Genomic DNA, 25,544 nt, shown 5'->3' on the forward strand with positions numbered 1-25,544 from the left:
CCGCTAAGGTTCGCAAAACACAGGTTTTGTTTGTACTTCCAGAAGGTCCAAGATGTGGACAGGCAGTGTCAAGATCCACCATTTCGAAATGGATTTGTCAAAGTGATTGTTCAAGCTTCAGCTTAAAGAAGAAAATTCTTCCTTCTCATATTAAGAGCACACTCATCCAGGGCAATTAGTGCCTTTTGGGTGGTGCATCATGAGGCCTCTATGGCTTGAATCTGTAAGGCCGCGACTTGGTCTTCGGTTCATATGTGTATCCGATTTTATCAAATTGATATTAAAGGTCATGGGGATATTGCCTTTGAGCACAGCATACACCGCGGGCTCCAGTCCTCTGGCCTCCTGTTTCCTTGATTCTGTCCCCCCCCCCCCTTCAGTTGCCATTGCTATGGGAAATCCCATATAGTTATTACTATGGCTCTGTGTCCCCTGATGTAAGAAAAGAAAATAGGATTTTTAAAACAGCTTGCCTGTAAAATCCTTTTCTTTGATGTACATCAGGGTACACAGAGGTCCCTCCCTTCTTCTTATACACTTGTATTGCTTGGCTACAAAACTGAGTACTCCCAGTAATGGGAGGGGTTATATGGGGGAAGTTTACGCCTTAAGAGGCGTGCCATTGTCCAGCACCTGATGCGCCGATATAACCCATATAGTTATTACTATGGCTATGTGTCCCCTGATGTACATCAAAGAAAAGGATTTTACAGGTAAGCTGTTTTAAAAATCCTATTTTTACCCGACAGCACAACATTTTTTGGACAAATGCGATTTTTGGAAAGATACAACCAAATATTCTTTAATTCGTTTTGTTTATTTTGTAGAAAAAAAAAAAAGTATATCTATCCCTGGTGCTGAAAGAACTTGCAGTTAAATCTCACCATGACATACATACAAATACACACATTTTCTATACATTTAGCTGTCCGATTAACCACTTCCCCCTTCACTTCCTGCGTTTTTTTTTTTTTCAAAATTGTCCACTCTATTTTTGTTTATAGCGCAAAAAATAAAACCCGCAGGGGTGATCAAATACCACCAAAAGAAAGCTCTATTTGTGGGAAAAAAGGACGTCAATTTTGTTTGGGAGCCACGTCGCAGGACCGCGCAATTGTCGGTTAAAGCGACGCAGTGCCAAATCGCAAAAAAATGGTCTGGTCTTAAGCCAGCAAAATGGTCCGGGGCTGAAGTGGTTAACAGACATCACATGCAAATTCAGGGAAAACATCCATAGATACCCGGTAGATATGGACCAAGGACCTTTTAGGAAGCTAAAAGCTGTTAAATAAACAGCTAATGTGAGCATTTTGTAGCCAACTATACACAAGTGTATACAGCGCAGTCTCTGTTAAATGTCTCATAAGCTATAATGGAAATCTTTCTACAAAGTTGAAGATCTTACTGTCCTGGTTATCAATATATCAAGTGATAATGCTTGCCATCAGAGTGTCCATAGGCATAAATATATTATGATATGACCAGTAAGATTTGGGATTATGAAAATAGTTCTCTTTGGCTGAAGAAAGGTAAAAAAAATAAAAAAATAAAAACCTAGAACCACCTTATTAAGTCCCACTTCATGAATAATGGTTTATATATTTTCTAATTAAAGCTGACCTTTAGAGAAACCACTAAATACAAAAGTAAAATACGTTTAAAGTGCAGTTCCACCCAAAAGGATGTTTGCTTCCCCCGTCCACTGACACATTTAGCACCTTTTGGGGGGGATCGGGTACCTATTTTTCACAGGTATCCATCTCCAATTCCGGGAGACTTTGGCGTGGCGAGGTCCTCTGGAAGTTCGGCCCCCCCTCCTTCCACTGCCACCAGGCCATTCAGAAAGTGCAACGTGCTTCATGCATGCGCAGTACGGAATGGGCTGTGAAGCCGCAAGGCTTCACTGCCAGTCTCTACCACAAGGATTGGCTGCGGCAGCACCTGAGAGCCGATTGGAAAAACCGGCTGGGGTGCAGACTTTGTAGAATTCCTGGACAGGTAAGTGTCCTAATATTAAGTCAGCAGCTACAGTATTTGTTAAAGGATTGCCAAAGGATTTAAATTTCTTTCTACCCTCACTCTGGATTGGGTGGTGGAGGAGCAAAAGTAATTTGAGAACACCATTTGTTTACACCTTCTCTTATATCCTCTCCGCATGTTCACATTTGCATTCAGCACATTTCATTGGCTTCTAATACTGTGCCCCCAGGGCTGAATTCTGTACAGGGGATTACAGGCAATGAACACCCAAGTCCAATTAAATTTCTTAACATTAATTGGTGTTTCAGTGATTGTATTGCATTTGCATTTTCGGATAAAAACTGTTCTGATTAACCAAAATTCATACAATCTGGTGTCATACGAGAAAGATTTTCCTGTGTGTCCCTTCGTATAATTTCGGATGAACTGTCATGATCAGCACTCGAAAGCTGTAATTTATTGCACGATCGCTTTGAAAGAGGTATTTCTCACTCAATTTTCTAATTGTGTATACTAGGCTTTAGAGTCCTAGTGGTTTTGGAGGCTCTTGACAAAACAAAGTTGAAACTGCCTTCAAAAGTTAATGGTGTTTTCAGTTAATTTCAGATTTTTATATTGTAAGCCTTTTTTTTAATGTTGGCATTAACTTTTGAACTACATTGGCTTTTTATACTGTATTGTACTACTCCTATTGAGCAAAACTTAACCCTGACTTGTAACCATTACAAATTAGTAGTTTTATGTATGTGAATCACTAGCATACAGTTAACCATTGGTATTCCTTCAGTTTGCAGACTCCATGGATGCTATGTGTAAAAAAGAGGACTTCCTGGGAAAGTTTTGTTCTTATCATTTAACCAACAACTCCCCTGCATGGAGAATGAGCCCTGTGTCAGCACGTGGTGCTTTTCATCAGCTGGAGCCCCGCATACGTCTTCGATTCCTTGCCAGCTACCGTCTTCTGTTGTATCTGTTCCTCTTTTATTTTTTATTTGGCATGATATCTGTAGGACCAGTAGCTGCAACACTCTTGCTTCTGATTGGCTACCTTCTCTATGCTGCAGCAATGACTGTGTTTACAGATAAGTGGAAACCACATCGGGACTGATATGGACTTTTTTTTAGGCTGTGGATACGGTGTACATGTTTATATATAATGTTCAAGTCTTCTTTAGAGTGTCTGAATTAAATTGTATTCTGTACAGGGTTTTGTTTCCTGGTTTGTAATATGTTGTCTTAACAAGTAATGTGTGTGTTTTTTTTTTTTTTTTTTTTTATTTAATACTTTGAGCCACATCAACCCCCTAAACAGTCTGAGAGAAGCATAAAAAATGCCCTGCTTGTGGATCTGAAATTTAAAGTTTAGCGTGCCCCCCCCCCCCCCCCCAATATACCATTGAAGTGCATAGATAGTTTGAACTAGGGATGTGCCAAAAATAAACTGTTGAAAATTGTGTTTTCGGGCACATTGCCGATAATAAAGGTGAAAATGGGGTGCCCATTGCAGGAGTGTCTTCCTGGCTCGCCCCAGTCCTCCTTCCTCCCACAAACCAGCGATCTCTGTGTGTCGCGGAGCTGAATTGCACGAGCCGCAGTAACATGTCCCACCACCTGTGACAGACGACACACTGATCCAATGGCGGGACATTTAATCAGCATGATGTGATCACAGGAAGCAAGACATTGTTACTGCGGCCTGGGCAATTCTATTCACAGCTCCAGGACACAGGGAGATCGATGCTGTGTTCCAGACACAGGCAGGCTGCATCTGATGAGCACTGGTGAGGCTGCATTGATCTCTTGTATGATGTCTGCGATCACTGACCATCTCCTGTATCAGATGGTTAGAGACTATGGACTGAATTTTCTTGCACCAAATGTGGCATCAATGAATTCATATGAATTAAAATTGATATTAAAGTCGAATATAATACGATAAGTATTTTTTTAAAACTGTTTATTTTCGGTATCGTTTTTGGCCTAGTGCATCCTTCATTTTTGGCACCAAAATTTCCATTCGGTGCACCCCTAGCTCTAACCTTAACCCCTTCATGACCAGGGTCAAAACTATGCTTCCTGCCCATGCCTAATTTTGCAACTTTGGTATGTGTTAGTATAACTGTAGATATCACTAGATGTATCAAGGTGGATTATACCTTGCATTTTAATTTTTCCAGGACAGATTGAGCTCTTATTTGATAGAAAAAAAAAAAGGTTAATGCATAGCACAGTTATATTATGTGTGGGTGATTATTTTATTATTATTTTTTCCTTATTGGTGTCCATAGTAGGGCAAAGACTCAATACATTTTATTTTTTTTTCCTCCTTTGTTTAAGATGAACAAAACAAACAACAAATCAGAGAGCCTCTTAACATAAAATAAGGGGCAAATTTTGTTAGGCACATTTAGTTGTGCCCCCATCACAGTGCTCCTTTACATCAGGTGTCCCAGCAGCATGCCCCCTTAATAAAAAATGTGCCCCACATACCTTGAGGGCAAGAGTTGGCACAGGTGGCAGAAGCTGTGAGGTAGCATACCTTGCAAGGAGTCAGAGCCAGGAGCTGTGAGCAGCAGGAGGGCAGGGCACGCATGTGACATCACCCCTCAACTCTTAACGGTTCAGACGGCTGCTTTATTGCAACAATGGATGCAATGTGTGTGTTTTTTTTTTTTTTTCTTTCCCTTCCCTTTCCTTTCCTTCTTGCTAGAAAAGGGTTTCTCCTCTTTAGAGGAGAGAGAACACAAGAAAGTACTACAAAGTGAGTGATCACTTTAATATCCAATCAGAGGCTTGTCACCAACAGCCCAGTCTCTGGTGGGAGCATGCTCCCAGCGTAAACAAAAGAACACACATGTGGCGCCCAGGTTTCAGGCCCACTTCCTGGAGGCTGCATATATGTTATGCAGTCATAAAGGGGTTAAATATACTGCTGCCTACAGGAGGATTGGCCCTTACAAACATAACCAACTCCTACCATGCCTTTTGTTTGGACAGTGTACTAGAATAAAAATCTTTTGTTCCTCCTTTGCACTTTCTAAGGAGGTTTCTTTTTTTTCGCCCACAGTCATGCAGATTCCATACTCTACTGACACAGAGGCCACAAGCGTGATCCCACACCTACCCCCAAAGTTTCTGTATCCGATCTGCCCGAGTCAACAGAACCTTCCTCCGAGGAGTCTGTTTTCTGCCATCACAAAAAAAAAAAAAAAAAAATATGCAGTGTTAAATGTATAGAAAAAAAAAAAAAGTGTAAAAATGCAAATATATTTTGTGTGTATATATATATATATATATATATATATATATATATATATATATATACACACACACACACACAGTATCTCACAAAAGCGAGTACACTACTCACCTGTTTGTAAATATTTTATTATATCTTTTCATGTGAAAACACTGAAGAAATTACACTTTGCTACAATGTAAAGTAGTGAGTGTAAAGCTTGTATAACTGGAAAGTTGCTGTCCCCTCAAAATAACTCAACACAGCCATTAAGGTATAAACTGCTGGCAACAAAACACCCCTAAGTGAAAATATCCCAATTGGGCCCAAGTAGCCATTTCTCCGGTGTCATGTTACTTGTCAGTGTTATGAGGTCTCAGGTGTGTTAAATTTGGTGTTATCGCTCTTAGGCTGGGTTCACACAGGTAGGACAAACGCTCCAACATTGGGAGCTCATGACATGTAGACCCGGTATGCTCCAAGAGCCAGAATTTTCTATGGATTTTGGGGGGGGGGGGGGGGCATGGGAGTCTACCCAAAATTCATACAAGAACCTTCTGCTAGCACACAGCCCGGCCAGTCAGGAAGGATGGTGGGGAAACGCGAGTGCGCCCCTGAACCGTACCAGGTTGCATGCCCTCAACGTGGGGGGGGGGTGGGGCTCTTGTCCCCATGTTGATAATGACAAGGGCATCTTCCCAACAACCCTGGCCGTTGCTTGTCGGGGGGCTTATAAGAATCTGGAAGCCCCCTTCAGCAACAGAGCCCCCCCCCACCCTATGTGAGTATGGGGTACGCATTCACCAGGAAAAAATAAAACCGCACACATGGTGCTAAAGTAATTTATTAAGGCAGCTCTGACATCTCTCTCAACTTCTCCTCCTTTTGTCCCTCATCTTCTGCCCCTGCTGGGTCTTCTCCCTCCATTCTTCTTCCAATGTTGATTCAGTGCTCTCTTCTGCTCTAATGCCAGCTGCACAGTGTGCCACAAATTATATAAGCATGGGGCGGGGTCACAGTGTGACTTCTTTCAGAGGCCCTGCCCCTTATGAAATCACCACCTGCAGAGAAGACGTCAGAGCTACCTAATAAATTACTTTAAAAACGTCTGTGTTTTATTTTTTAAACTTTTTTTTTTTTAATGCGAGTATAGGGTACATTGTAACCCTACTCATTCATTCACATATGGTGGAGGGGCTGGGATCAGGAGACTTCCAGATTCCGATAAGCGGCACCCTGCCCAACAACTTCCAGGGTTCTCGGGAAGAGGCCCTTGTCGTCATCAACATGGGGACAAGGTGCTTTGAGGTAACGCACACCCCGCCCCCTCCTGGTTCCTCCCTGTCTGTTCAACTATGCCACCGCCGTGGCATTGTCAGACAGGATCTGGACGTGTTGTTTCTGAACGTCTGAGAAGGCCAACATTGCCCTTTCTACTGCCTTCAGCTCCCTCCAATTTGAGGACCTGTCCGCCTCTTCTGAGGACCATGAGCCCTGGACCCACTCTGGGTGTCCACATGGGCCCCCCCAACCCCAGGCGCTTGTGTCGGTTGTCAGCTGCACCTGGACTGGGAAGGACCACAACAGGCCTTCTGAAAGCACCCCTTGGACTCTCCACCACCACAGACCTCTTCTTACCGAGGTGGGAATCCTCACCAGATCGTCCAGAGAACTCTGTTGACGATCCCAGACCCTTAGCAAGAAAGCCTGAAGTGATGCTTTGCCCATTGGACCACCGGAATAGAGGAAGTCAGAGTCCCCAGAACCAAAATGACCCTCCTGATGGATCGGGGCATTGTAGATGGGCTACCCCCTGTACCAGCTTCTCCTTTTCTTCTGGCAAGATCTTTTGGTCTATGGAGCTGATTCAAAACCCCAGGAATGACACTTCCTGAGAGGGCACCAAATTTGACTTCTGAAGGTTTATGATCCAACCCAACTCCCTTAGGTGGACACAAGCTCTGGCGAGGTCCCTCTGCAGCCTTTCCTTGGTCTGGGCAAAAAAAAAAAAAAATTGTCCAGATAGGGAATCCCTTGTTAACCCAATGATCCAGATTTCTTGCCACACAGGTTGTTGCCATGGCCGGTTTCAAATTCATCATCACCGTCAGCCAGGACCTTTTTTAGAAGCAGATCCATCTTCTTGTCCATAGGTTCCTTCAACGTGCCCATCTCTTCAAAAGCTAGATCCATGGATTTGGAAACCTGAGAAAAGGCTGAGTCTAGCTTTGGGACCTTGTTCCAAACCAGGTCCGGGTTGTCTTCAAAAGGAAACCTCTTCCTGTGTGTTCTGGAAAGAAAGTTTTTTTTTTCTCTGGCTCCATCCACTCTCTTTTAATCATGTCGGATACCAGGGAATGCACAGGGAAGGTGCGAGATCTGGAATCTCTTAGCCCCGCATACATTCGATCATGCAAGGAGAGCTCCTTTTCCTCTTCAATACCTAAAGTGGCATATATCACTTTAAGGAGGCCTCCCACTTCTTCCAATGACAACTTGTATTTGGAAGCTGCGTCCTCTTCCTCAGAGTCCGACTCCTCTAGGGCCAGTGAAAAGGAATCTTGCAAGGTGTCCTGGGACAAACCTCCCCCCATCAGCAACTGAGAACCTCCCGGCTCCAGGGAAGACTGCTGGGCTCTAGACTCCCCCAATGTTCCAGGCTCCTCTGACAGCTTAGATCTGAAAACCTAAAAGGTAGCTTTAAGCTCATCCTTAATGGTTGACACCAAGTCACCACACTGTATGCCCAAGATGGTTAAGGCAGCGCTGGAAAATAATGGTGGCCACACAAAACATTGACACTTTGGCCCAATTTGGACTTTTACATAGGGGTGTACTCACTTTTGTTGCCAGCGGTTTAGCCATTAGTGGCTATGTGTCGAGTTATTTTTAGGGGATAGCAAATTTACACTGTTATACAAACTGTACACTCACTACTTGTAGCAAAGTGTAATTTTTTCAGTGTTGTCACATGAAAAGATATAACACATTTATAAAAATGTGAGGGGTGTACTCACTTTTGTGAGATACTGTATATAGTTAAACTGTTGCCTGTGTGCCAAGAGTTACACATTAACTTCATGTATGTGTAGCGCCTACACCAATTTTCCAGGTTCCTGTTGGTGACTCCCAGGAGGTTGGGAGGGCTGACATACATCCTCAGGGTGCAGGTTACTAGGCATCAGTCACTTTTATGCTTAAACTAAGAGAAGTTTAATTCTCACAACAGGAAAAATGCAGGGCACAGGGAACCCTTAGCCAAAAATAGCAACGACAGGCAGACTCCTTAGACAAAACAGGTGAGATAAGAGACAGCAGTACATGAAAAGAGCCTTTAAGCTGAACCAGCACATCTGTACTTTGTAGACTAGGCTGTCTCCTATAGTAACTGAACTTAACTCACAGAAGGTGCAGGAACTTTATGCACGATTCCAGTCTCTCCATGGGTTCATGCAAGAGTTACCTCTGGTAATTCATCTCAGGTCTCCATCCCTTCCTTCATGCTTCCAAGTAGTTAGCAGGCTCTCCCATACAGAACCTGGAGCATATGGATAGGCCTCAGGCTGTAGGCCTACCCAGCAGGAGCTGTTTCACGCACATCCCACCCAGACCACAGCCTGGGTGGGGAAGACCCCGATCACCTGACTCTTTCCAAATAAATACCTCCTCCCAGCATTTATAGCAGCGAATCCGATTGGCTGAGAAAGGTATGTTTATTCATAACCTAAACTCCCTGTACCTCATCATATTAATAGTGCGGCCCTCCAGCTGTTGTGAAACCCAGCCTCTGCCTGTGGGAGTCATGCTTGTAACTGTCAGCCTTACAATGCCTCATGGGACTTGTAGTTTTGCAACAGGTGGAGGGCCGCCAGTTTGAGACCCCTGCGAGTGTAAACATTCACTGATGGCTAATCATTCCCTTTAATAATCCCAAGCATCAGGAGGATTCACCTTCAGTTTTACATTTACTGCTTTATAAATATGCCATTAAGTGTCCCCTTTCTAACACCTCTCTTAAGATATAAAGGAGTTTCATTAGATGAGCCAATGAGATACAGACCCAGAATAAAAGGTGTTACTATGAAGTACCTTGAATTTCTATATTCACTCTGGTGTAAAGTTTGTGCACATATTAGTATTGTAAAATAAATATGCATATTATGTGACCACACTCAGTTTAAGCCTTGTTTATTCCACTTAATTTGCATATACAAAAAAATTGCCAAATGTCTGGTAATTAATAATGTACAAAGCTTGTTTTTTTTTCCAAACTGCTAGAAATAAAATAGTTAAAAAAGCAACATTTGTATGACTCTCTGAAATAAGAATCTTATTTATTGCAATAAACTGCAAAAATAAAAAATAAATTGGTTAATCTACAGTACATCATCTTCCGCAGGATCTACAAAAGGACAGATCTGCATCTGTGGAAAGGCGGAAGGATGATGCCTCGATCTCCACCTTTCAGCCCATCATAGTAAGCCTTGAATTCATTGATAAAAATAAAAGGCTTCCTGTAAATGGTTGAACAGCGCTCAGCCCAATTTGAAGCTCCCATACCGCTGTCAGAACACAGATGCTGTACACTGTATGATAGCCCATGGCATCAGTTTCTAAAGCCCCACAGCGCTGATCGTAGTGTTCTCTTAGAGGGGGGTGGGGTGGGCGTGGGCGCTGGACTAACCTTGCATGGTTAGTACAGTGTCTCCAACCGGAGCGGACAGTTTTTTTTTTTCGTGCAAAAAAAAAAAAACTGATAGTGTGTACCCAGCTTAAGGCCTTGTTATATTAGGACATTATACATACACTATATATATATATAAAAAAAAGGAAGAACATACTATTTCCATTAATAACCATTTAGATTCCTGCTTTCACTCTCCCGTACTGCATTAGACGCATTACTCATGAGCATAGTTGGGCTATCGATGAAATGGCCATTACGTAACTTCTTCTCGGAAACAAATATATAAGAATTCATAAACATTGTCGTCATGTGTAAAAAAAAAAAAAAAAAAAACATTTCAGACTTTAATAAAAATGTGGCTCCTAATGTTTTGTACAGTTTGTAATTTAATGTATCATTTAATCAATCATTCCCAAGACAGCATTTATATTGCAGAGTTTCAACCCCTGTTCAGCATTTCAATTTACTGGTGCCATGGACCTAATGGATTGGTCCAGATGTGTTGCATTTGAACATCTTGTTCTCTTCATGCAGCCGACAGACAGGCTTGCCGAATGCTTTGTGCCCATGTGGTCAACAATGCTGTGAGAGAGTGTTTGTCGGGAAGCTGAAGCAGTTTAGAAGTCATGCAATGGTACACAGACTGTAGGAAAGGATTGGCCTCTGAAAAAACATGGAAAAAAAAAAAAGTGAGTCAGCGATGTATGTATTTTCAATATACCAAGTATACGCTTTATGTACTAGAGCAATATCATCTACAGCCTTTACTGTTTTAGCAATAACACATTACCTACAGTACTAAAGTTTCTCATGAAAACAAACAAGGCTCCCTTTGGCAATATTGTCCAGCAATTTTTTTCCCTATGCATTCTAAAAAGATGCAAGAAGTACGAAGAAAAAAAAAAGGGTTTACCTACTTTTTTTTTTTTTTTTTTTTTTTTTTTTATAACAACGAGTTTATTGGTAATTGAAGCAGTAAAGAATTACAGTTTTGGTACATCCAACAATAGAGGGAAACAATAAAAAAAAAAACAAAAAAAAAAAACCAGCTCCGTAACATAGAAGAACACAGGCCAGATCCATTAAGACTATAACATTATACATATATGAGCACTTATACTGTAAGGCATAATGAACGGAAAAAAAAAAAAATGTTATTCCATTAAAGCATAGCAACAGCACTTACTGGTCCCTGGCTAAAGTAAGAGGACAAATACCATGTCTCAAATTTGCTCATTATGTTGAAAGTAATACAATCCACCCTTACCCTTACCCGCCTATACAATCCCTGCTCTGGTATATCAAAGGGTCAGCCCGCCCGGTCCCCTAGCGTAGATCAGATTAAAGTGGCTCTTCTCGCACTGCCCACCCGGGGAGCTCATATCGGATTAGTGGGGCTAGTCCGCACATGTGTCCGGGTTATTGAGCCAACGGTCCCAGATCTTATTAAATTTGTTTGGGCAGCCCCTGTGCGCATATATAACTTTCTTCATTGGCAATGTTAGGTTTACCTCAGCTACTCAGGCCCTGAATGTCGGGGTTTCGGGCCGCATCCACAGCCTGGCAATCAACTTCCTAGCACTAAATAACGTTTCTTGTATGAAAACAGCATGTAAGGGGTCGGTCGGAGGATCCAACACCAGGCCTAGTATGCAAGTTTTAGGATCCACCTGAAGGGGGGAACCCATATGATCATGGAGGAATTGAATAACTTGCAGCCAAAAGGTCTGGATGTCCGGGCAGGACCATATCAAGTGGTAGAAGGAGCACGGAAGGCCCCCACATCGTGGGCACCCTGGCTCCTGGGAGGGTTTGTATCTGCAAATTCTTGCAGGAGTGAGATAAGATTTATGTAAAATGTACAGTTGAGTCAGCCTGTCGGTTATCCTAGGGGAAGCCTGTTTAACATTATCTAGGATCTCCTCCCAGTCCTCATTCTCCAGTGGAGAATGAGGACTGGGCCACCTCTTCTTCCCATCTGTGCTTTGCCACCTCAGCAATTCTGGATTCAGCGCGTCTGAGGGAGCCATAGATGGTAGATATTAGTTTTGAGGGCTCCTCACCAACCATGACACCCACCAACGACAGTTCTTGAGGATCAGGAAATCCCTCCCCAAATTGAGCCCGGAGGGCATGGGATAATTGCGCATAGCGAAAAATCATATGCGAGGGGGATCTCAAACTCTCCCTGCAACGCCCGGAAACTACGTACCCCCAGCGGGGTGATGACCTGATGCAAGTACACCACCCCCCTGGAAGCCCAAAGGCCCGCACCCGGCAGCTCCCTCAGCTGAGAGTTGTGCCACAAGGGCGTGTGGGAATGTACCCAGTCCGCCCCCACCAGCTTTTTGGGCGATCTCCCACACCCGCCTATGTTGAATCAGCAAAGGGGCGTGAACCTTCGTACACCTGTTAGTCTCCTTTCCCCTAAACAAAACCTGAAGTGGAGAGTGGGCATAGCTATGTGGCTCTCTGCATATCAGTGCTTGATACCTGGGAGCATCTACTTTATGTAGGTGATAGAAATGAGAGAGCTGGGCAGCGATGTAGTATGCATGGAAGTCAGGAAGCGCAGCCACCCCCTGGTTGGTGGGATTCTTGAGCGTATTCCAAGCCAATTTGTGTCGTCCAGAGCCCCAGATGAAGGCGTTAAGGATAGTGTCCATGGTTTTAAAATACTTAAGGGGGATAAGAATTGATGCATTCAGAATTTGTACAGGTACTTGGGCAACAGAATCATTTTAACTAAGCTTATCCTTCCCATTACGCCGAGAGGGAGCCTTGCCCAGGATTGAGTTTTGCATTTCAAGTATGAAATCAGAGGTTCAATATTATGAAATATATAATCAGGGGGTTCCCTAGTAATCTGGATGCCCAAATACTGAATGGAAGACACTCTTCGCAATGGGAGGGAAGCTGCGTCACGTGTTGGCGGAGATATGTCAATGGGGAGAATCTGTGACTTCGCCCAGTTAATATTGAGGCCCGAATGCTTACCAAATTCCTCGATAGTACAAAGAGCGGCCTGTAAAGAGGGCCCCTCATCTTCAAGATATAGGAGCATGTCGTCTGCGTACATGCTCACGGTTTCTACTATGGATCCCACCCGAAGGCCTCTAATGTGGGTATTGGATCTGGAGGGAGAGAGCCAGTGGCTCCACCGCCAGGGCATATAGGATCGGGGACAGCGGGCATCCCTGTCTAGTCCCCCGCCTTAGTGGCAGGGGATCAGACAGCCAACCGTTCACCGCCACGCACGCCTCCGGGGAAAAATATAGAATTCTGACCCATTTTATATAGTTGGGCCCAAACCCAAATCGTCTAAGGCATTCCCACAAATATTCCCACTCCACCAAGTCAAACGCCTTAGCCGCATCCAACGCTATCACGGACCTAGTACCCACGTTCTCATGGGAGGCCTGCAGGTTCATATGAAGTCTACGGATGTTCATCGCCGTGTTCTTAACAGGCATGAATCCCGTTTGATCTGGGTGGATAAGGGACAAAATATGGGGGTTTAACCGGGATGCTAATATTTTGGCCAGTATTTTCATGTCCGCCAGTAGCAGTGAGATCGGGCGATACAAATCGGGGCGGTGCGGGTCTTTACCCGGATTTGGAATCACTACAATCGTCGCTTGACGTAGAGTGTTGGGGAGGATTTCGGATTCAAACAGGTAGGTATACAAATTTAGCAGCTCGGGGGCTAACACATCGGGATATGCAGCGTAGAAATCTAACGGTAATCCATCTTGCCCAGGGGCCTTGGATGCGGCTAGGGATGAGAGCGCTAGCTCAATCTCCTCAAGTCTGATCGGAGCCTCCAATTCGGAGATCTGGGCCACAGAGAGTTGCGGAAATAAGACATCCTGTAAAAATGCTCGGGGCTCCTGAGGAGTGACCTCCACACGAGAGGCGTAAAGGTCTGCATAAGACCGGAACATCTCGGCGACTGTCACCGGGTCTGAGATGAGAGCCCCACTCCCGTCCGCCAGAGACACCACTATCGGCGGCCTCGCATACTGGTGAGCGAGGTACGCCAAGAGTTTACCCGCCCTCTCGCCTTGCTCAAATATCCGCTGCTGCGTAAAAAAGTGTTTTCGCCTGGCTTGTTTGAATTGTAATTGGTCTAGAATGCGTGTTTGGAGCTTGAGAGCCGAGGCGTTCGCCGCAGTGGGGTTTAATACAAACACACGGGTGACAGCGTCTAGCTTCTCCACCGCCTGACTGGCCAGCATTTTAGAGGAACTTTTCAGTCTATTGATCCGCCTCACGAAGATGGATCGGGCGCCAGACACGAGGTCCCGCCTGCTGTGCCAGCAAAAAGGTAGCCCAGCAGGGAGCGTGATCCGACAAGGATCTCACATGGAAGCCCGCATCCTCCAACTGGGGGAGGAGGACGTCCGACGCCAAAATATAGTCGTTCGACCTGCGGGATCTATTTTCAAGATTGTCTTGTTTTTGGGCCAGGAGATGGAGTTGGCGCCTCACCTCCTCGTGGGAGTGCTGCAGCGGGTGTAGCACATCCTCCGCCTGGCTGATCCTATCTTCTGTTTCCTTAACGCGGTCTTTGAGTTTAGACATGTCTTGTCTGATGAGGGATATGTGGACTCTGACCTCCTCAATTTTTGTGGTAAGGGAGGATTGGCAAGTGGAAATGGCCTCCAGTACTTTAGCAGTATCGTTCGCCGCTTGTTCAGCTGGTGAGGGCGAGGAGGCGCCATCTTGAGCATCTTCCTCATCTTGTCTCTGGTACTTGTCCAGGGAGGACACCGCCGCGCTGTTTTTCTTTGTAGGAGACATGGCAGAATTATTGCCGGGGTCTTAATCCGTCGACTCTCGTCAGTTTTTGCCCATCACCGATGCACAGGATAGCTAAACAGGATACCCCGGGAGCGGAGCTCAACTCACGTGCGACCTACTCCATCGACGTCCAGGCCACTCCCAGGGTTTACCTACTTTTATCAGTGTCACATTTCAAAGCAACAAGTGTTTTGTTACCATGGATAAAAGGTGCAAATTTTTATTGACTTGTTCAATTTAAAACATTGACCACTTGAAGGGCAAGATTTTTCTGGCACTTTTGGTTTATAAGCTTAAATCAGTATTTTTGGCTAGAAAATTACGTCTAAGCCCCAAACATTATATATATATATATATATATATATACACATACACATATATATATATATATATATATATATATATATATATATATATATATATATATATATATATATATATATATATATACACACACACACACACACACACACACACACACACACACACACTATTTTTTTTAACAGACACCCTAGGAAATAAAATGGTGGTCATTGCAAGTTTTTTTTATTTTGCAGCAATTTTTTGGGGGAAAAAAAAATACAGAGAAACAAAAAAAACAAAATGAATAACCTAATTTTTTTGTAAAATAGGAAAGATGATGTTTCACTGAGTAAATACATGTATAACATGTCATGCTTTAAAATTGTGCATGCTCAAGGAAATAAAGTACAGTACTAAAAAAACAAAAAAAAAAAAAAAAAAAAAACAGTTATTCGGATAGCCGATAAACTCCCTGGCGCTTCTGAAATCGTTCCAGCGGCTCATGAACCGCTGAGACCGATTTCATGCAAAAGCCTGCCATTGGCTGAAAATAAATACAGCATTCATGGGTTATGACTGATCGCTTCAGCCATAACTCCTGTAAACCACTTACAAAACCGCAATACATAGTGGTCAGCAAGTGGTTAAAATTATATTTTCAACACAAAGCATGGTAATGTTTTTGCAAAGTGTGAACACAGTAAAGTGTTGATTGAAGAATCCAAAGTAAAATAATAAACTAGTTAAAGGAGAAGGCCAAAGCTCTTTTTGCTGTACATCTACTACGGATCAAAGGAGCGCACTTAGTTCTGCACTCCTGTGATCTGTTTTCAGTCAACTGTGTGCTAAAGTTTGCCGTCGGCTGACGTCACTGAGCCGGTCCAGGCTCTGAAGAGATCCAGACTTTAAAGTCACCCAGATGCCTGGACCGGTAGCTGGCTCTGCCTCTTAGCAAGCTGCTGAGAGCCCAAGCCAACAGCTTCCGCCCCCTCCACAGCTCTGCGCTCCAGTGAGTGACAGGCACTGGCTCTCTACTCACTGAAGACCGGGAACTGAGCAATCAATGGTCTTTGATCGCTCAGTTCTCATTCTTAGAGGTGATGGAGACTGATGCTGCATTCACCTAGGCGAGTATAAATGTTTTTTTCTATGTATGTGTTCACATAGGTGTATTTTATAAATCAGTCTTCATCATGTTCACGCATTTCTTCCATCTGAAGTAGTTGGTTGATCCTGCCAGTCACATTTTTCCTTGTCCTGAACTGACCACACAAGCCGATCTGTGCTTGCATGGTCTGTTTTCATGCTTTGGCTGGCTATTCAGAGGTACAGGACACTGTGCAGACACACAGCATGCCTGATAGGCCCACACACCCCCTCACCAATACCAATCACAGCCTGCCTCTTGAATACATCCTCTGAACAAGCACAGTCTGCATCTGGAACAGACTACATAATACAGACATACTATATCTGTACAGTGTCCTGTAACCCTGACCCTACTATGAGGAATGCATGGTAACATGACAGAGCTTTTTAACCCTGTACAAAAGTCTAGAAAGATCTCCTGCAGCCACTTCCGGTCTACATTCATGCACTCTAGTGATGGCTGCCTGACATTTCTCAGGGTAGATTTCCTGAAGGTGACAGCAACAGACCTACCATACTTAATATATAGAAAAATGTTCACCCGGTTCACAGATTTAAGATGGAAAATACAACATAGACGCACAATTGGAAGACGGAAGACAGACTATTGTCAGCCCTTAACAGGAAATGTCTGAACAAGCCTGGGGTAAGAATACCTTCTTTTGAATGGTATCTATGACCAGCCCCAAGTACTGTAATCTCCTTGATGGTTTTAAGGAGGATTTTTCTAGTTTGAGAATCCAGCCTAGGAATTCCAGGTAGCTTACAGCTGAGATTAAACTTTGCTTTAGACTGGAGATTTAGCTACTAAAAAGCAGATCGTCTAGATAGGCTAGGACAGTTGTACCCTGAGCCCTTAACCTGGCTAAAGGAGGTGCCAGGATCTTTGTGAACACACGTGGTGTGGTGGCTAGACCGAATGGCAGAGCCAAAAACAGAAAATTATGATTTTCTACCTTGAAGCGTAGAAACTTCTGATGAGCAGGAAATATTGGCATGTGGAGCTATGCATCCTTGATATTGATCGATGCCAAAAAATCCCCTCCTGGCAAAAATGGAGACAACCGATCAGATTGACTCCATGTGAAAAGGACTGAATATTTAAGGGCTGGTTCAGATCTTTGAGATCTAGAATGGCTCTTACCTCCCCGTTCGATTTTGGAACCGTGAAAAGGTTTGAATAAAACCCTGAACCCTGTTCCTCTGTGGGAACCTCTGATATCACCTCCTGGAAATAAGAGATGATCCAGAGCTAGAAAGAGAGACTTCCTCTTCTCTGGAAAAGTTTGATCTTAGAAAATGAGGAGACAGGAATTCTCAGAAGTCTAGTTTGTAACCCATCTGTCTTGACCATTGTTCCTGCCAGATCTTTGAAAATTACAGAAGCCTTCCCCCCCCCACCCGAGCGAGCAGGGGCGCCCCTTCATAAGGAGGCTTTAGCATTTTGTTTTGCGGGCTGTCTGCCCCAAGTCCTCTTTTGGCCCTGGGACTGCCCCTGAGGTATTGCCCTTGAGCTTGACGGTGGAGGCCGTTGAGACTGCCTAGAGGCAGATGCTCCTGGCACTGGAGAAGATGCATGCTTAAAAGGAGAAATGCTTAAACTTTACTGGTAAAAGAACTTTTCCATTAGAAATCCTTTGGATATATTTATTTTAGAATCCTTCACAGCATCCACCATAAAACATAGTGCATCTGATATGCCAGCCCATTGCTGGGCCTGCTGATCAGGAATAACCTTCTTGTCTACAAACGGGTCCTTTATGGACTGAGATACACCAACTGCCGCAAGAACTGGCTGCACTACCAGAAACATGTTGTTCTTAAAAAGAAACTAACTGTCTTGCGAGACTACTTTCATATTAGGATCCTCGGAAGGGGAGATATCAGCATATTCCTGATCTTTTAGAAAAACGTCCTGATCCCCTGCCCCTTGTATCTCAGGATGAGGGCCCTGAGCACCGGATGGGGATCAGCTACACTTGGATCCACTATGGAGAGTGATCATAGCATCAATCTTCTGTTCCAAACTAGAAATGGTAGAAGAAAAAAACTCCTGTGTGATATATATATATATATATATATATATATATATATATATATATATATATATATAGGGGCTGAGGTGTCCAGTGCTGCTGCAACACCAGTCCCCCCTGTCGGCTCACTCTGAGCGGCCGCATCACTTTCAGAGGAGGATGACATTTTCTTGGACATAGATTTAGGTTACTGTAAGACAATCGATCCCTTAGAACCCTTTGAGGAGTTCCTTATCCCCTTTCCACTCATAACCCAATGCACAAAGCAGAGGCACTACCAGAAGGAAAGCATACGCTGCTAGGCTATAGTCCAGCAAAACATTGCTGCTATTAATGCTCAGCTTGAAGCAGTAACAATGTGTCAAAAGGAAAATGCCTGTTTTACCAAACCTGAAATAATGCCACCTTTTTCTTGTGTCTCTCCACAGCCAGCAGCAGAACACAGTGTGCTTTTAAAAGCTTCCTCCATGTGCACCCGGCATCGGAGAATGGCAACATTTTTTTTTTTAAAGGAGACATTCATAAGAAAATGCTAAAATATTTCTTAGAAATCTCCACTTACCTTCCACCCGCAGGGTTTTCTGTGGTAAACCCAATCTTCACCCTTCACGGTGGGCTCAGTTAAACCTTCAGGAGCAGGGGAACCTAGGAGGTAATCCACAATCCTAGACCTGCAACTGCACCCTGCCAGTAAAACTTTATGGCCTCACTACTAAAAAGTACTGGATCCCAGGGTCCAGCTCTCTAAAAGGAGAAGCATTCTCAGGCAAAACACCATTTCTTCAGATATGAAGCCCAGGTACCATTCAATTTGGGCCAAAAAGGACACTTTGAATGGATCCGGTCAGCATGGCTAGCCCAGCAAGGATTACTCAAGTGGAGCTTAGCGCAGCACATTTTTACTCATGACCAACACCCTAGACACTGGCAAAAAAACCTGAGGTACTCCCAGTAGTGGGAGGGGTTATATAAGGAGTGACTTCTTGTCTTAGGGCGTGCCAGTGTCCATCACCTGAAGGTGGCCTATAACTCACATAGTAACTACTATGGCTCTGGTTTCTTAGCATCAATTTATTCCCACATTGGGAACATTTACCCTCACTTCTTCACTAGTGATGCACTATATGTCGGTGTAAAAAATAAAATATCACAAATGGATACAAGCCAGTAACAAAAGCCTGGCAAACCTTTCCCCACTCTATCCAACAAAGTTTTGGCTAGGGTTGGTATTTGGTTTGCATTATAAAATTGTTTGCATTAATATACACTTCTATCGAACCCATTTCCATTAGCCAGATGCTTCTATTCAAGCATTGTCCTGCTAAGAGGGAATAAGCAGAATATGCATAGGTTGAGGTGGCCTAGAATAGAGTTACACAGAATGCTGAAATGCAAGATTCATTAACATACCATATTGTCGGGGGTTGTTCATCCATAGTGGACTCTGTTCAGGGTAATCGGCAGGGACACTAAGCTGTAGAGGAGGTACACTTGGGAGGTTTTTATCATCTGAAGGGGAAAAAAAAAAATGAATACTAGTTACCACAAATAAGGATAGGGGGAAGAAAACAACATTGTGGGATATAAGGCTCAAAATGTCCCCATAAAGATGTCTTGCTACTGCTAGACATTCTAGGCTTGCCAACATCAAATCCAACTTCCAATTAATTTAAACAGAGGGAAAAAATTAGAACTCAAAAGACCTGGCAAAATGGGATGCGAGTTACTGCAAAATCCTTTTCTTTGGAGTTCTTTCGGGGACATAGGTGGAATATTCAGAGAGACTTAAATAGAGTACACATCTAGATTTTCTTTTATGTCAGAGCAGCATGAACAATCTGACGGCTCCCCACCAGAACATTTTCGTCAGCGCTAAGCCACTGGCTGAGAGCAACGAATCGGAACCCAATCGGATGCTGGTTTTCCAGCATGCCTGTCTGACTGGCTGCCATACACACACTGGCCGAATGTCAGCAGTTTATTTTTTGGCCCAGCTGATGCCGCCCAACATTTGGCCCATGTGTACCAGGCTTTAAAGTTTTGCAACTACTTTCATGTGATTGGATACTGCCAAAAAAAAGCTGTAGGAAAACCTAGTCTACACCCTCCTAGCCCCATTATACTCCAGTTTTGTAACAAGCGATATCAGGTGCGGATCATAAAAACAGAGGGGTGTGTACTGTGCCCCCTAATGAACGCCATGAAAATTTTCTGTTACTCATAACAAAATCCCTTTCTCTGAGAGCCGGTTCACACAGGGGCGACACGACTTTCAACACGACCTTTGGAGGCAACTTGGACACGACTTACAACACGACTTTAAGTCGCCCCAGGCCAGGCGACTTTTGCGGTGGCCAATCAGAGAATGAGCTCTGAAGGGGTAAATACACGCCAAATGTAAAAAAAAAAAAAAAAAAAAAAAAAAAAAAAATGGCATGGGTTCCCCCTCCGAGAGCAGAGAAGAGAAGAACGGCGACAGAACACCGCTTGTAAAAGAGCTAGAAGAAGGCGCGGTGGCCCGGCAAGAAGAACCGAAGAGGGGGGAAGTCGGAAGAAGAGGGCGGCGGCGGCGAAAAAGAAAGCCGTGCTCCTCCGCTAGTAAAAGAGCTAGCAAAAGTGCAGAAGATCGCGGAAGAGTCCGGCGAGAAGACCCCCAGAAGAGAGAAGACCCCCGGAGCTGTGCAATAAACTATTTTAACCCTTGTGTGTTGCGTTTTTTTTGTACATTTTTTTCACAGGTGAATGGATAGGGGTACATTGTACCCCATACTCATTCACATGGGGTTAAAGGGGGCTCCCAGACTCCGATAAGCCCCCCGCCCGCAGACCCCGACAATGGCCAGGGTTGTCGGGAAGAGGCCCTTGTCCTCATCAACATGGGGACAAGGTGCTTTGGGGTGGGGGGCCGCACGGCATCCCCCATGTTGAGGGCACGCGGCCTGATGCGGCTCGGGGAGGGGGGGGGGGGGCGCTCGTCCCCACCCCCTTTCCTGTCCGGCCGGGTAGCGTGCTTGGATAAGGGTCTGGTATGCATCTGGGGGGACCCCCACACCATTTTTCCGGTGTAGGGGGTTCCCCTTAGAATCCATACCAGACCTAAGGGCCTGATATGCTCTCGGAGGTGGAACCCACGCCAAATTTTTTTTTAATAAATTTGGTGTGGAGTTCCCTCTTGAGAGCTGATAATTCAGTGAGAGTAGCCTCCGTATAGACTTGTAGGCGACCTCCATTGAAATCAACGGGTACCGGTCGCCTAAAAGTCGGATTGAAGTAGAACAGCAACCTTTTCTGAAGTCGGAGCGACTTCAGTAGTGTGCATTAAGACGGCTCTCATTCACTTACATTGATTTTTACATGTTGTCTGACCTGAGGCGACTAGGGGTGACCTGAAGTCAGATCTGAGTGGCCCCTGTGTGAACCGTTTCTGAGTTCATTTACAGACACAGCTTGTCTTCATATTTGACCATAGGGTTTAAAGTACCATCTACAGGAGCAGGACACTAGGTAGAAAAGAACACAGCACCACCTAAAGGGCAGTCCTAGCTGGTATCAACTGGCTCTCTCTTCTCCTTTTCATTTCTGACCATAGGGAGCTCCCAAAGCAGTGCCAGGGGGGGTGGGTAGCAAAAATAGGAACAGGCTAGCCTCTGCTTTACTGACTGAGATTCAATCAATGGCCGGCTTAAGGGATGTTGTAGCTTAGAGAAAAAGGTTGAACACATACATATATAGTACTATGCAAAAGTTTTAGGCAGGTATGAAAATATACTGTAAATTAAGAATGCTTTCAGAAATAGAAGTGTTAATACTTTAATGTTATCAAACACAATGGAAAGTAAATGAACAGAAGAGAAATTCAAATCAAGTCAATATTTGGTGTGACCACCCTTTGCCTTCAAAACAGCATAGGACATTGAAAAAATACGAAGCAATTCAACCATGCACAAAACCATAGGAACAGAAAAATAGAAGCAGGTCCTCTGGACTGATGAGTAAAAATGTGAAATATTTGGCTGTAAAAGGAAGCAGGAGAGCGGTACAATAACAAGTGTCTGCAGGCAACAGTGAAACATGGTGGAGGTTACTTGCAAGTCTGGGGCCAAATTTCTGCAAATGGAATTGGAGATTTGGATCAGCATCAATGCTGAGAAACACAGGCAGATACTTATCCATTATGCTATACTATAAGGGAGGCATGCGATTGACCCCATATTCAGCAGCAGGACAACAACCCCAAACATGAAGCCAATGACTTTAAGAACTATCTTCAGTGTAAAGAAGAACAAGGGACCTGGCAGTGAGGGGGTTGGGCCCCCACAGAGCCCTGATCTCAACATCTTTGAGTCTTAGATTACATGAAGAGACAAGAGGATTTGAGGCAGCCTACATTAGAGGTCGACCGATATATCGGCCGATATTTGCCGTTTTTTAAATAATCGGCATCGGCCGATTGTGCTGATAAAAACCCGATTTAGAACTACAGCGGGACTTTGAAATGACTTCTGTAAGAAGTCAGTGTAAGTTGCCTGAGTCATCATAGCAACACTTTCCTCCTCTCTGGGCAGACTGCCAAGAAAAGAACTAAATGATACAATGTTTACACTTGAATGAATGAAGTCATCTCAGTGTGTAGAAGTTCTCAGTTTAACCATTTAAAGACTAAATCTTTTCTGACACTTGTTGCTTACAAGTAAAAATCCTGTATTTTCTGCCAGAAAATCACTTAGACCCCCCAAAAATTATATATATTTTTTAGCAGAGATCCTAGGGAATAAAATAGCGGTTGTTGCAATATTTTATGTCACACGGCATTTGCACAGAGGTCTTTCAAATGCATTTTTTTGGGAAAAAAATACACTATTTAAAAATAAAATAAAAACAGTAAAGTAATCCCATTTTTTTTTTTCGTCCAAAAGTTTTGACTACCTGTTTTTATTTAATACATAAGTTTTTTTTTAAATCTAAATCATACATACAAGTAAACTGATTGGAGGTTTGTTTTGTTTAATAAATGTTTAAATGTAAGACATTCTGTATCACTTATGAAGGCTGCTTTCACACTGGAGCGGGCAGGCGTTGATGGTAAAACGCAAGTTTTAGCGGCTCTTTACCATCATTTTAGCGGTGCTATTTGCCTGCTAGTGGGGCACATATAACCCAGCTAGCGGCCAAGGAAGAGGTTAAATGCGCCCATGAAGCACTGTTGCCAAATCGCATTGCATGCGCTTCGGCAGTGGTGCCCATTCATATCAATGGGCAGGAGTGGTGGAGGAGCGGTATACACCACTCCAAACGTGCTGCTTGCAGGACTTTTTTTTAAGATCCTGCCAGCGCATCGCCTCAGTGTGAAAGCACTCTGTCTTTCACACAGACTGCAGGGGAGCCATTTTGCAGGCACTTTACAGGCGCTATTTTTAGCCCAAAAGCGCCTGAAAAACGCCCCAGTGGGAAAGGTGTGTTAGATCAAGGGGGATTAAAAAATAAATAAATAAATAAAAAAGGAAAAAAATAAATAAAATAAAATCGGCCTAACATATCGGCCCAAAAAAAAAATCGGCATCATATATCGGCTATCGGCCACCATGATTTCTAAATATCGGCATCGGCATGAGAAAAACCCATATCGGTCGACCTCTAGCCTACATCCACAGATGATCCGTGGTTAGTTCTCCATGATGTGTGGAACAACCCCTGCAAAGTTCCTTCAAAAACTGAGTGCAAGTGTCCCTAGAAGATTTTATGTTGTTTTGAAGGTAAAGGGTGGGTCACACCAAATATTGATTTGAATTTCTCTACTTATTTTTTTTATCAATTACAAAATGATAGTAAACTATTAACACTTCTATTTCTGAAAACATTAATTTACAGCATTTTTTCACAGTGCTGTACATACACATACACTGTATAATCCAATGTCTTGCCAGTAAATTTTTGCATTGGAGAAAGGAGCAACATGTGCAGAATGGCGGACGCATTGGATAGGGGGCGGACGCATTGGATAGGGGGCGGACGCATTGGATAGGGGGCGGACGCATTGGATAGGGGGCGGACGCATGGATAGGGGGCGGACGCATGGATAGGGGGCGGACGCATGGATAGGGGGCGGACGCATGGATAGGGGGCGGACGCATGGATAGGGGGCGGACGCATGGATAGGGGGCGGACGCATGGATAGGGGGCGGACGCATGGATAGGGGGCGGACGCATGGATAGGGGGCGGACGCATGGATAGGGGGCGGACGCATGGATAGGGGGCGGACGCATGGATAGGGGGCGGACGCATGGATAGGGGGCGGACGCATGGATAGGGGGCGGACGCATGGATAGGGGGCGGACGCATGGATAGGGGGCGGACGCATGGATAGGGGGCGGACGCATGGATAGGGGGCGGACTTTGCTTATGATCTCTGTGGGATCACAATACTCTTATGTACCAATCAGGCTGCCTGCATAAGTCAGGCCACCTGATGTATGGAAAGCTTCAGCCCAAGCTTAGAATTAAGTAGAGAGAAGTAAAGCATCTTGTAAAAGCACACAGGCAAGGTTGTATTGAGGCACAGTAGCTTATAAAGGAAGGTACTTAAAGCAGAGCGCCACCCAAAAGGGGAAGCTCAGTGAGTTTGGAAGGCTTCACTGCCGTTTTCCCTTAGTGAAGATGCTAGCGCCTGCACCCATTGAAGAATTAGATTGAGTGCTGACATTGCTGGATCCCTGGACAGGTAAGTGTCCTTATAGTAAAAGTCAGCAGCTACAGTATTTGTAGATGCTGACTTTTTATGGGAGGGGGTGGGGTGACTGGAGCACCTCTTTAACCACTTCAGCTCCGGACCAATAAACACCTTAAGGACCAGAGGTCTTTTTGCAATTTCGCACTGCGCTGCTTTAACTGGTAATTGCGCGGTCATGCAATATTGCACCCAAACGAAATTTGCGTCCTTTTTTTCCCACAAATAGAGCTTTCTTTTGATGGTATTTGATTGCCTCTGCGATTTTTTTTTTTTGCGATATAAATGGAAAAAGAGCGAAAATTTTGAAAAAAAAAGATATTTTCTTCTTTTTGTTATAAGAAAAATCGAATAAACTAAATTTTAGTCATACATTGAGGGCAAAATTTATTCAGCCACATGTCTTTAGTAAAAAAAATGTCAATAAGCGTATATTTTTTGGTTTGCGCAAAAGTTATAGCGTCTACAAACTAGAGTACATTTTCTGGAATTTACACAGCTTTTAATTTATGACTGCCAATCTCATTTCTTGAGGTGCTAAAATGGCAGGGCAGTACAAATCCCCCCCAAATGACCCCATTTTGGAAAGTAGACACCCCAAGGAAATTGCTGATGGGTATGTT

General features: G+C 44.0%; 2 protein-coding genes across 8 annotated transcripts in view; one reads left to right on the plus strand and one right to left on the minus strand.

Annotated features, from left to right (window-relative positions):
• Positions 1-3,207, plus strand: part of SMPD4 (sphingomyelin phosphodiesterase 4) — a 75,604-nt gene extending 72,397 nt beyond the window's left edge. For both annotated transcript variants that reach the window (XM_077461556.1, XM_077461557.1), the window contains one exon: positions 2,768-3,207. In XM_077461556.1, the coding sequence (XP_077317682.1) occupies positions 2,768-3,088 (321 nt within the window). In that variant the 3' untranslated portion in view covers positions 3,089-3,207. The remainder of the gene's footprint in view (positions 1-2,767) is intronic.
• A 6,183-nt stretch (positions 3,208-9,390) lies between these two features.
• MED15 (mediator complex subunit 15) overlaps positions 9,391-25,544 on the minus strand; it is an 87,960-nt gene continuing 71,806 nt past the window's right edge. For all 6 annotated transcript variants that reach the window (XM_077461563.1, XM_077461560.1, XM_077461561.1 and 3 more), the window contains 2 exons: positions 19,607-19,705; positions 9,391-10,568 (listed from right to left, as the gene is read on the minus strand). In XM_077461563.1, coding sequence (XP_077317689.1) covers positions 10,432-10,568; positions 19,607-19,705 — 236 coding nt within the window. In that variant the 3' untranslated portion in view covers positions 9,391-10,431. The remainder of the gene's footprint in view (positions 10,569-19,606; positions 19,706-25,544) is intronic.

The sequence above is a fragment of the Lithobates pipiens genome, unplaced genomic scaffold, assembly GCF_037356315.1.
Source record: "Lithobates pipiens isolate NorthernLeopardFrog02 unplaced genomic scaffold, aLitPip1_a1.2 Scaffold_3, whole genome shotgun sequence".
NCBI lineage: Eukaryota > Metazoa > Chordata > Amphibia > Anura > Ranidae > Lithobates > Lithobates pipiens.